The 12,628-nt window shown below is 48.8% G+C and overlaps 1 protein-coding gene across 18 annotated transcripts in view; it reads left to right on the top strand.

Moving 5' to 3' along the window:
* The first annotated feature begins 2,358 nt into the window (after positions 1-2,358).
* Positions 2,359-12,628, top strand: part of MTSS1 (MTSS I-BAR domain containing 1) — a 157,754-nt gene continuing 147,484 nt past the window's right edge. For 7 of the 18 annotated variants that reach the window (XM_032315978.1, XM_032315967.1, XM_032315973.1 and 4 more), the window contains exon 1: positions 2,362-2,973. In XM_032315978.1, the coding sequence (XP_032171869.1) occupies positions 2,902-2,973 (72 nt within the window). In that variant the 5' untranslated portion in view covers positions 2,362-2,901. Of the gene's footprint in view, positions 2,974-12,628 lie in introns of all 18 variants that reach the window. The other 11 variants (XM_032315972.1, XM_032315962.1, XM_032315957.1 and 8 more) reach the window with 5 other exon arrangements.

The raw sequence follows: 12,628 nt of genomic DNA, 5'->3' as shown, positions 1-12,628 counted from the left end.
GGGGTGTCAATCTGATGTTGTCCCTTTTTTGTGCAAAACCTCTCATTCACTAGACTTACTTCATCTTGTGTAATTGAGACTTTGTGTCCATTGGCTAGCAACTCCCCATTACTGTGGCCTTCCCCCAACCCTGGTGCCTGGCAGCCATTCTACAAATTTGAGTATTTTAACTAGTGGAATATAAGTGGAATCATGCAGTATTTATCCTGTAGTTGGTTTATTTCCCTTATTATAAAGTCCTCAAGTTGTATCCATGCTGTTACGTACTGCATGATTTCCTTTGAGGCTGAATGATATCCCACCGTCTATACCTATACATACCATGTTTTCTTCATTCATCCATTATGGGCATATAGGTTGTTCCCACCTCTTGGCTATTATGAATAGTGGCTGGTTATTTTTTATTTTTTTTAAGCTTTTTTTTTTAAACTTTTTTTTTTTTAAGATTTTATTTATTTATTTGACAGACAGCGATCACAAGTAGGCAGAGAGGCAGGCAGAGAGAGAGAGAGAGGGGAGGAAGCAGGCTCCCTGCCGAGCAGAGAGCCTGACGCCGGGCTCGATCCCACGACCTGGGATCATGACCCGAGCCGAAGGCAGAGGCTTTAACCCACTGAGCCACCCAGGCGCCCCTAGTGGCTGGTTATTACAAATAAGCTACGTCTGTAAGATTTATTGAGTGCTTACTTACCATATGCCAGGAACTGTTTTGAATGCTTTACATATGTTAGTGCAAGTGAAAGTCACTACAGCCCTATGAAGTTTTTATCCCCACTTACAGATGAGGAAACCGAGGTCCAATTAGTTTGGCCCAACGTCATAGAATTAGTTAGTAGGTTGTAAACTGGAGTTTGAACCCAGTATAATCAGGCTCTATAAACAGTGACCTGATCACTATAATACCAAAAGTATTAAAAATCACAGTGATAATGACTGAGAGCAAACTGTATGTCAAACACTATTATTGGCAAGGTGAAGATGTGACTTACACATCCACATAATCTTGGGGATAGGATCCAGCACGGTTTTCCAAGAGATTGGTTAATTCCAGAAATAACGCTCCTCCTTACGATTTTTGGGAGAGGGGTAGAGATGGGTTGCAATTAAGAGTTGGGCAGAGTGACCGAGGGTAAAATTACCTCCTGCAGCTGTGGTATGTCCACCAAGCATTTCCTTGATTCATGCAGTTTTTAAAGCCAGAACTTTACCTATTATTGAGTGAGTGAGTCTGACGCAAGTCTACAGCATTTTGCTTTTTTTTTTTTTTTTTTTTTGTCTCCTCCCCAGTATTTTCCTCTTGTTGTGCTTTGTGCTTCACATGATCAGCTCACAGGTCAGGGGATTAGTCAAGAGCTAGGTGCTTGCGTTTAAAGGTCTTTAAAAGCCGCTCATTTGATTCCCTTCTCCCTTGCCTCTTTGGTGGTAATCTAAATGAGGGCTCCGGCTCTGGGCAGTTAGGCGGTGGAGCTATGAGAATGAACCACCAGCCTCCCAATCAGCTCAGGAACATTTACGCTCTTTCCAGGTTAAACGTCCCAACAGGGCTCTCTGCAGTGACACCAACACCCAATGCCCCCAGTGGGCCTGGGAAACACACACACCCCTAAACAACAACAAAAAACGCCATCCAAGTCACAGGCAGTCAACAATATACAGAAATCGAAGACAGTATAAAATAGCTCAGTGCCATTTATTTTGCAATGGCAAATCGATCCACTTTCCCAGCATCCTGCAACTTTTATTGAACTGGGCATCTAGCCACAGGATACGCCCCCAAACTCTCCTTAATTACATATTTGTTAATTACAAATTAATTACAAATTAGGAATGCTGTCGGCAGTCGTGACTGGCGTTGCAGTCCTGGTATCACAGAAAGGGCTTTTTTTCTCAAAAGGCTGCAGCAGTAGCAGTAGCAGTAGCAGCAGCAGCAGCAGCAGCAGCAGCAGCAGCAGTTTTCCCGCCCTACTGAGCGCTCACTATAATGCGCTGGGCACTGCGCTAAGCGTGCCACCCGGCAAGGCCCGGGGGAGCGGCGGTATACCCTCGGTTCCCGGCGCTCGCAGCCATTGTGGGGTGAGCGCTAGACCAGCGGCGCGCTGACACGCCCTCTCCGCGCGGCGACCCGCGGCCAGGGCAGGAGCGGGTGCTCGGTGCGTGCTCCGAGAAGCAGGCGGCTCCCGCGGGGGGTGGAATCCTCGCCGCACCGCCCGCGGGTTCGCCTCGGCTGCGTGCGCTCCATGCGCCTCCCGGGCACGCGCTCCTAGCCCCGCCCGCGTGCGGCGGACGCACGGCCGCGAGCGCGCGCCCTCCCCGCGCCCCCGCGGCGGACGCACGGCCGCGAGCGCGCGTGCGCCCCTCCGAACGTCCCCGGGAGCCGCGCCAGAGCGAGCGCCGGGGCCGGGCGCGCAGGAGTGAAAAGGAGGCGGCGGCCGCGGCTGCGAGCAACAGATCCGGACGCCGCGAGCAGACGCGTTCTGCTGTTGGGCGATTTTTTTTTTTAATTTCAAAAATATTATTAAATTAGAAAATCCTGCATTTTTAAATGGCGCTGGCCCCAGGTCAGCGGGCGGTTTTCTCTGTTTCAAGATGGGCTTTGCTGTTTCTGTCGTGGGCACCAGTGGTGGCCTGATTGTCAGTCTTCTCCGGGCATTTTTAAGGCCAGGAGCCGAGCACTGCATGTAGGCGAATCACCCCGCAGAGCAGTTTGGCTTTTAAAATTATTGTTAGTATTTGGGGCAGAGGACAGCCGATCTTGGGCACTTCGTCCCCTTTGCAGAAGAGGCTGTGAGTCGGAGGTGGGTCGCTGGGAGAGTGGAATTGCTCGCGGGTGAGCGAGCCCCGGCCCCGCGCACGGTCCAGGCGGCCCCGAGTGTGTGTCCTCTCCCTGCCGGCGCCGGGAAAATGGAGGCTGTGATTGAGAAGGAATGCAGCGCGCTCGGAGGCCTCTTCCAGACCATCATCAGCGACATGAAGGTAGGACGCCGGGGGCGCGGCTGCGGTGGCCGCGGTCGCGGCCGCGCACGGACCTCGCCGCGGTGCTTCGCCTCCACCCCCGGGCCAGCCGCCCGGCCCTTGCCTGAGCGGTGGCCGCCGGCCACCTGCGGGAGCGCTCCGGCCCGGTGTCACCTGCTCACCCGCGGCGCCGCTCCGGGCTCTGCTGGGTCACCGGGCGGGCTGCTTCTCTGGGGGTGTCTGATGCCCCCTGCCCTCTCCACGCTCATTGTCCCAGGGGGCGGCACCATCTCGTTTCCATGGGGGCGCAGGGCCCCGGGTCCAAGTTTTCCATTGTCTGTCGCTGGACGGAGTGTCTGCGACCCGTGAAGACTGGGTCCCTGGGCGGACACCTGATTCCCCCGAGTCCGGGGTGGGGGGTGGGGGGTGGGGGGGCTGGCGCGTTGGTGGGGAGGGGTATGCGGGCTGTGCCCGGCCGCGGGAACTGGCCCTCTCCCCTCCCCCCGTCCGAGAGCCTGGGAGAGAGGCCTCCCTCTCCCTCCTTGGCTTTCAGGTCCACCTGGCGGGGGGAAGGGGGGCGGATCTGAGCAAATTAGGCATTAATTAGGCTGTTCCTAAGCTGGTGAGGGTGTGCATGCCTTCCCTCAGCCCTCCCCGAGGCCGCGGAGCAGAAGTTCCCAGAGTAGCCTTGCTGGGGACCCTCCTTCCACTGGCTGACGCTCCCAGCCTGAAGGCAAGATTGGGTTCTCCTAAACAACTGTATTTCCCCACACACCCACCCAACATACACAGACTCCAGGTTTTCTCTTGGAAGGATTGTGAAGATTTTGTGTGTGTGTGTGTGTGTTTCTCCCCGTGTGCGCGCGTGCGCGTGTGCGTGTGTGTGTGTGTGTGTGTGTGTGTGCATTGGGGGCGGGGAACAACACCCTGGTTTTTTCCTGCAAAGGGTGGGACAGGGGATAACCTGATCCTTGGATGTGGATTTTCTCGTGCATAGAGATAGACCGGGGCCCTGGGTTACTCATCCAAAGGAAATATAACCAGCCTCGCGAGCTGGCTGGAGGTGGGAATTGGAGGCGGTGGGGGGATTTTTTTTTTTTTTTTCATGTGTATTTAGGGAGCTTCTCTTTGGCTCTTACCCAGCCCCAGTTTGCCTCAACAGATCCGGGGAGGTGGTGTTTAATTAAAAGCTCGGCTTCCAAACGAGTAGGCAGGTTGGGAAAGCTGTACAGCCGGTGGGTGTGGACAGCCCCTCTTCAGCCGCTGCCTGGGCGTTTGGAGGAGCTTTTGTCTGATGAAGTGTAAGGTTTAGAGAGGGTTTGGCCTGGGAGATGGACTTTGTGAAGGAATGCTCAGCTGTCACGCCTGCTTCCCCCTTTTAGAACCAACTGCCATCTCCCCAAGGGTGAACTTTTCCAAGGTGCCTCCATCCTGGTCTTGGGCCTCCTGCAGAGCCTGTGTGTAGTGGTTTTCTTTCTTTATCTTCCTTTCTTTCTTCTTCTTCTTCTTCTTTTTTTTTTTTTTGTGAGAAATTGACATTCATGTAGCATTATCTTCCTCTAGACCCTGCTTGTCCAGGAATGCCTCTAATCCAGCCACTTGGAATTAGATGGATTATTCCTGTTCAAAGACTGCCTCTTTCATTCCTTTGCCCTCAATCCACATTGACTTATTGAAGTGCTCTTTTGAGACAAAGATCGGTGTCCCCGCCTCAGACTCTGGGGTATTGCTTGTTAACTTAAATTCTGTACGCCTTATAATCAAAGATTTGGTTTGAGGCACACGTGTATTTTGATCACCAGGGGAAGAATTTGAGATGGGTTGGTGAAGTTGCTTGTGTGTTTTTTTTTTGTTTTTTGTTTTTTTTTTTGAAGAGAAATGGATGTTTCCAGTCTCTGAGTAGTAATAAGGACCCAGTGACCTAAAAGTTCTGCCCACTGCAGTCGCTGGGGGGGAAAAAAAAATCCAGAGGGTTTTTTTTTTTCTCTCTCTCTCTCTTTGTTCCTTAATCCACAATCCATCCAATCCCGGTTGTTTGTGTTTATAGTTTTGAACCCAAAGCCTTTCAGAAGATAGCCCACCACAGGATGGGCCCTCCGTTGTCTGTCTGTCAGCCCGGGGCTGCCCTCTAGCATTCTGGCCAGGGGAATTTGTGGGTGCTAAGGTGGCCTGTTTTTCCCTCTCAAGATTCCAGTTTAAAAATAAAGTTTTATTTAATGCCCTTTCAGTGCTGGATCTATAGTTTGTGGTTCCTGACTTCTTTCCCTTTGAGTTTAGTAGGGTTTGTTCAACATCCTGTGGGAAGGCATTTATTTTAAGGTTGTTTGTTTTGTTTTGGCAAAGATTTGAAAAGCAAACTGGAGGGAAAGACTAAAACTTTCTTCGGGGTCTGTAGGATTCCAGACTTTTGGGGAGTAGAGGGAAGGAAAAAGAAAGGGGTAGACTGATTTCCAAGACTGTTTACAGCGGAAGACAGTTGTTGAATATTTTAATGGATGGCAGTGGCATTTCAAAAGGGAATTTAAAAAAATCTGGGCCTAATAGGATAAGCAGTGCATGAAGTCACCACCAATCGAAAGTCAGACTTTAATATCTGAAGTCAGCTGGCTTTCTAATGACAAGTTTATCCTCTTTTTTATCTTCTTTGAACTGCCATGATGGGTTTCTGATGTCTTTGGTCCCCTTCTATCGGCTTTGAAGGACAAGTGTAAATGTTAGAAACCCGTTTGGAATGCCATCTTGAGAAAATTTTTAGGTTATTTTCCCAGGAGTAATGCTGGACTGGGGTAAGGAAAAAAAAAATTTTTTTTTTTTTTTAGTAGCATTTGATTCTCCAAAATGTACAGCAACACAGGAAGGGAGTTAATTTCCTCTTTAGAGAAAAAAAAGAAAAGAAAAGAAAACAAAAAAATTAAGTAGTATCAAGGCCTAACACCATACATCTTCCAACACCAAAAACCTCAAGACATTGAAAAGCTGGAGAGGAACCTTCTGCTTTTTTTCCTAGGGATCCTTCATCTGGCTAAATCCTCAGCTGTCAGGGTGCTGGAAGGGTGCGGAAGAAACCTTCACCCTTGTTCCACTGGGATCTAGCAGCAGCTGTTAAATAACTTATTGATTCCTTGCCGGGAGGAAACCTTGTGTTTTTTCCCTGTCTTCCACCCTACTGTGGTGGTGGCCACTAATGATGGTGGTATGCAGAATCACTTACTGGCTGCCTTTCCGCCCATCCGCATAAATCAAGTTGTCTAGTGTGATCTGGTCTCAAAGGAAAGGGGAGATGAGATTCACGTGGCTGGAGGCTAGGGCCCATCGCCTGTTTGTCTGGGGGAACAGTAGCTTGATGCTGCGAAAGGCCATTTGACTGGCTTCAGATGTTTGACAATGGTTAGACATTAAAGAGGTTCTAGAATCTTTTTGGAGTTTCCATTCAAGTACCAAGAAAAACAGGCTAAATGCTGCCAACAGTAGGAAGGTTTGAGCCGTTACTTTTTTAAAAAAAATTTATTGAGATATAATGGACATATAACATTATATTAGTTTTAGATGTACAACACAGGGATTTGATACTTTTCGTTTTTAAAAATTATTGTTTTCTTAATTTATTTACTATTTATTTGAATGCTTAGGTAACTGAACCAGCAAAGAATTTGGTGATGTTTGGGGAGCTTTTAAGACCAAGAGACTGGCCAAACTCAAGGGCAAGTCACTGTGGATATCTTTCTTCTTTTAATAATTAACTTGGGTTTTGTGTGTGTGTGTGTGTGTGTGTGTGTGTGTGTGTGTGTGTGTGTGTTTTAAGTTAGATGCTGAAAACCAAATATTTTCCTCAGCCTTGTTGCACAAGAATCACCATGTCAGGAGCTGAACTGGGCCTGATGCAGGGAGAACTTTGTACTAGGTTCGAGAATGTGCTGGGGGTTATGTAATGGGACTGGGCGGGGGGTGGACACCCAACCACACCTCGAATTCCCTACCCTACCTCTCCCTGTAGAGAGGGGTGTCCTGTTACCAACACCTGTGCTGAGCAGAATAGGGGCCTTGTTCAGTTCCTCTCCACTGCCCCCTACCTCTGTTTGCACTGGTAGCCTCTCTCCTAAGTTCTGCCTAAAATTAGAGCTGGTAAAGGGACTTCTTAAATTCCATGGAAATCTCTTGTGGTTCGAAGGCATGACACGGTATTTTCCCCGCAGTTATCATAGATCAAGAATGTGGGTATTGGGTCCAGCGCTGGATAATGATTTCAGGGTTGTTCCCCCTGCCCTCCCCACACTGCTCTGGCTTTGGGGTTTCTGTCAGACGAGAGGCTCCCTTCCTCCGTGTTTATCGAGGGCCTGCTATGTGGAAGGTCTCTCTTGCTGGACAGCAAGGAGCCAGAGAACCAGCAAGGCCTGCTCTTGGAGAGCTGCTTGTCCTGTGGGCTGGAAGTAGGTAACATTAAGTAGCCTATGGGGGCCACGAAGGAAGGGCATCGATTAGGTTTTGAAGGACTTCCCTTTTACTCTTCAAAAAAAATTTTTTTTTTTCTCTAGAAAGATACTGAAAACCCAGCGAAGGCCTCCAAGATCAGCCAGGTGCTCTGAGGGAGGCTGGCAACCTTGTCTTTGGAGACACACAGAGAGGCAGGACAAGCAGAGCCCTTGTAAAGGACAGATGGGCCCTGGGTTGGTTGGTCTTAGCAAATGGCTGTGTTTGCCCAGGATTTTACAACTTCCTCAGTTTGGGCCCGTGGGAGAAGAAGGTGAAGTGAAGATGTCATAAAATTGGCCGCAGGGGAGCTGCCCAGAATGGGTACCTGTTCTGAGACTGAGGACTTCTGCTGTGTAGATCAGTCTGTTTGGCTTTTTAGGTGCAAATCTTGTCCACGTTTAGAAAGAGTCCTTTTTTTTTTTTTTTTTAAAGATTTTATTTTTTTATTTGTTAGAGAGAGAGAGAGAGAGTGGGAGAACACAAGCAGGCAGAGAGGCAGGCAGAGGCAGAGAGAGAAGCAGGCTCCCCACTGAGCAAGGAGCCCGATGTGGGACTCGATCCCAGGACTCTGGGATCATGACCTGAGCCGAAGGCAGTGGCCTAACCAACTGAGCCACCCAGGCGTCCCAGAAAGAGTCCTTTTTTTGAGGGGGGTCTTGGCTTGAGTGTTTCTTGGGAAAATCCCATGTATATCATATTTAACCAAATTGTGTAGAACTTGTTGCTCCACGCTCTGAACTTTTTTTTTTTTTTTTTTTTTAAAGATTTTATTTATTTATTTGACAGAGATCACAAGTAGGCAGAGAAGCAGGCGGGGGGGGGGGGGGGGGGGAGCAGGCTCCCTGCTGAGCAGAGAGCCCAATGTGGGGCTCGGTCCTAGGACCCTGGGATCATGACCTGAGCCGAAGGCAGAGGCTTAATTAACCTCCTGAGCCATCCAGGCGCCCACACACCGTGAACCTTTATGTTCTGAATTTCTGCAGATAGTGATGGCTCACATGGAGAGAAGGTCAATCCTAGGTCATGGCTTGCATGGAAGATGAGCAGAGTTTGAATTCTGCCTGGCTCAGCTATCAGTTCTTACGAGAGTAGCAGGTACTCGTAATTCTGGAGCATTTACTGAGCACCAGCGAGGTTGCAAGCACTGAGCTCAGTGCTATGATTCAGCAAGTAAAGATACAGAATTTCCAGTTAAATTTGGATTTGAGGTAAACAGCAAACAGCTCCTTAGTATAAGCATGTTCTGTCCATCCTAGGGCTTCTCAGCTACTGACCCTTTGTACTTTGAACTGCTCTTTCGCATCCAGGGGAAGGAAAGAGCTGAAATGCTATCTGTCAATATGGCCAGCTCATTGGAGGTGGTTAAAATGTTTGGAGGATGAAAAGGTTGAAATTATTGATCTGTTGGGCACGGTTTCTATAATTTTCATCTGGGCTTTTCCATCTTCCCGGGGATGGGTGAGAGCTGGCAAGATTCCTTCTGCAGGAGACTGTTTAGGTGCTCAGATTGGGAATGGAAAAATGAGATCATTTCGAGGTCTCCCATTACTTCTCGGAACTGCCTTCAGGACACTTTCCCCTTAAACCTACACCTCTGCAAAAACAAAGACATACCTCTCCTGGAACCAAACAAAAGCCAAAGGCAGAGTTAGCTGCCTAGGACATCAGAGGAGAAGTATTTGGGGCTCCTTAGAGGGAACTGATGGATGCCTTAAGCTGTTTAACTCAGGTTTGCAGATTGCACTGCTGATATAGCCTTATTAAGTAGCAAACCGGAGAGACAAATGGAGTAAATTAATTGGCTGAGCTTCGAGAAAGCCCATTGTATTTGATGGCGGAGGTTCTCCCTTGAATTAGTTGGGAGGCTGCGCCAGGTTTCCTTTGAGTATCTGACAAACAGTCACACACGAAACCCCCAAAAGTGAAATCCAAGCCACCCAGTGTGGATTCCAGAGCAGCCCACCCCTTGTCCGTGTTCCCCACCTCTTAGCCCAGGGAGGACCTGGGCTGTGTGTCTCGGCTGCTTCCCGATTTAAGATGCTCTCGTGTGCCACCTGCGTATAGTAGATGCTCAGTGTTCACGGCATGTGGCGAACACGGGGCCGGCAGGGACTTGGGGGGAACCCGCCATGTGCCAGGCTTTGCACTGAGTGCTTGGTGTGCTTGGTTTCACGTCATCCTCACATCAGCCCCACTTTACGGATGAGAAAACTGAGGCTCTTTGAAGAGCGGCGGTAACTTATCCAAGGCCTTGGTGAAGGGGATTGGTTCAGACCTTGGCCCATTGGATTCCCAAAGCTGGAGCTCTTTAGACCGTGCTGTAGGTGGTGGTGGGGCAGGAGGAATGGATTTCTTTCTAGAGGGCAGCATACAGAATTCCACTCGCTGGGTTCTACAGGAGGCTCAAGGAAGGAATCAGGGTCTTATTTCTGTGCCTGGAGCCGGGAGCTAGGCCCGAACTTGAGCTCAGATGCTGTGGGGACTGTTGTGGGGCGGGCGGCTCCCATTTGGTTGTCACTTTTGTGGAAGTCATTGAATTTATGATGTATTGACCTATTGTGGCTTCCTTCCCTCTCCCACTCACCGGTCTTCTCTGACAGACCAACCTGGACTTCTCCTTTCTTTTTCTTCTGGGTGTGTAGAGGGGAAAGAAGCTCTGGGCCCGGCTCTGGCCTGTCACCCTTGGCTCCTGTCCTTGTCCCCATACAAAGTAGCCACAGTCTTTTCTGTGACTGGCCAGAGGGCTGTGTTGATATGTCCCGGGAACCCCTCGGTTCCTAAGACTGGGCGACTGTGCAAGCCTGGCATCCCTCTCTAATTATATGAGTTAAATAAGTTCACCCAAAGTTCAAATGACGCTTCTAAGGGAACTCCTTACCTTGAACTTATTTTGTGTCCAGCCCTGGAACTCTCTTGTAAAAGGGCTTTTCTGTACTTAATGATGTCCCAGTAGCTCTCCAGTTTAGTTGAATCTGTAGAGCCATTTCAGGTCTGCGTTTGAAGTTGATGGGATCGCCAAAACCTGCCCCCCCCCCCCGCCAAGATACGCACCCCCCCTCTGAATCCCCTCTTTCTTTTGCTGATTCTTTTTATATACGACCTTGGTCATAGTTTCTAAGTGGTTTTTCTTTTCGTGTCTAGTTTAAGTGGGTTAAAAAAAATTGAGTGCCGCTTGAGCTGTGTGTCTTTTTATTTGTTTTCTTCCCCTTGAAGAATTTGGGCAACTGGAAAATATTAGCTTGCTCAGTATGAGTGGCCTCCTAAGTCCTGGAGGTGGACAGCAGGTTTTTTTGCCTGGGACTCCCTTCCCTGCCACCTCCCACAGGGCAGGGGTCTCTAGAGGCTAGAGGAGTGGGTCTGGCCAGAGGAGGTGGCTCTGGGCTGGTATGCCCCTTCTGGTAGAATGTGCTTGGTTACAGGCAGGAGAGTTTGGGATATCCCGTGAGCCTTTAAGACACTGATCCCTGGACCTATTCCCTGGAGGTTCTGAGTCCCTACTTCCGGGGGACATCCTGGGCATTCACATTTTTATTTTTTTAAAGCACTTGCAGGTAATTCTAATGTGTAGTCAGGCTTGGAAACCACTGAGTCATACACATTTTTAGCACCCTCAAAAGTACTTTCTCAGCCTCACTGAGGTCTGAGTAAAAGCATGTTTTGATGTTTGTGCATCATCGTGAATATGCTAAGCGCTATTGAACTGGACACTTAAGAAGGACCGAGATGCTAGATTGTATGTTGTGTGTGTTTTACCGTGATTAAAAATAAATTTACAGTGAAACATTAAATAAATTGAAATATAAAGATAGGAGAAAAAGCATTTTTAGAATACATAATGATTTTAACTACACAGTATTGTCCGATACGATTTTCTGCCATGATGGAAATTGTCAAATATGTTAACCATCAGCCACATGTGACTACTGAGCACTTGGAGTATGGCTAGTGTGACCAAGGAACTATTAAGTTTTATTCACTTTTGTTTAAATAGCCTTATGTGGCTAATAACCACCATATTGGACGGTGTAGATCTATAACATACCGTCTAAGTAAAAACAGGGAGCTTCCTGCACACCTTCTACTCCCATCGGGGCCCTTCATTGGCTCCAGGCCCCTTCTATGGAAATTCCAGAGCTCCCGCTGACCTTGGAGTCAGAGATCTGCTTTTCCATCCTTTAGGCAAGTTACTTAATCTCTCAGCCTCCTTTTCCTCTTCTGTATGAGGGTCTAAGAAATTACCCACCTCAGAGGCTTCCGAAACAGGGCTGTGCTGGCTACGCGCTCCACACCTTGCCTTGCCCACTGGCACTAGGGTATGAGCTGCTTTTGCTGTTCGGTCACTGGTCACTGTAGTAATTCTTTCCACCACTTCAGGCAAAAGCCACCCCACCCTTGACCAAGCTGTATTTAGAGTTTGCACTGAAGTTGCAGGAAATGGAGAAGTTGAGTTGATTTTTTCTTGCTAAGTCAATTACTCTTGAGTTCATTATAACCTCATCTGCCTCTGCTGGGTCCATTTGCATTTCTCTGTTTGCATACCTACTGTCCATAAAGGGAGGGGGAGGGCTGGGTGCCTGGCTGAGATCTTCAGGGCTTTTAATGCTTAAAAAAAAAAGTCTTTCAGAGGGTGCCTGGGTGGCTCATTGGATTAAGCAGCTGCCTTTGGCTCAGGTCATGATATCAGGGTCCTGGGATCGAGTCCCTCATTGGGCTCTCTGCTCAGCAAGGAGCCTGCTTCTCTCTCTCTCTCTCTCTGCCTGCCTGTCTTCTTACTTGGGATCTCTCTGTCAGATAAATAAATAAAATCTTAAAAAAAAAAAAAATGTTTTCCAGAGATGTTTACGTCAGGGTAAGGGGAGAGGAGCAGCTTTGTAAAGACTGTCTTTCTGTCTACATTGAGTTCCCCCTTCTTTTTCTGGAGTGACCACCAGGAAAAGTGGCCGCTTTGTCTCCTAGCCCGCGCTGTAGCAGTAGCTTGGCACGGATTTTCTATGGACTTAGCCATATTTGGGTTCTTCCTACCTGCTTACCTGCCAGTTGTGTCCCACCTGCTTTAGCCTGGGATTCAAGGACCCTGCGCTTGGGCCCTAGCTAAGTGGTCTGCTGTATGCTTAGTGCTCTCCATCCTGGTGTCCGTGGTCTCTTGGAACACATCCTGTGCCCCTCATTCTTGCTGTTTTTTCTGCTTGGAAGTCATTTCTACATT

Source organism: Mustela erminea, chromosome 16 (assembly GCF_009829155.1).
Source record: "Mustela erminea isolate mMusErm1 chromosome 16, mMusErm1.Pri, whole genome shotgun sequence".
In the NCBI taxonomy this organism is placed as follows: domain Eukaryota; kingdom Metazoa; phylum Chordata; class Mammalia; order Carnivora; family Mustelidae; genus Mustela; species Mustela erminea.
The sequence above is the reverse complement of the archived record's forward strand: the minus strand, read 5'-3'. Positions and strand labels throughout refer to the sequence as shown.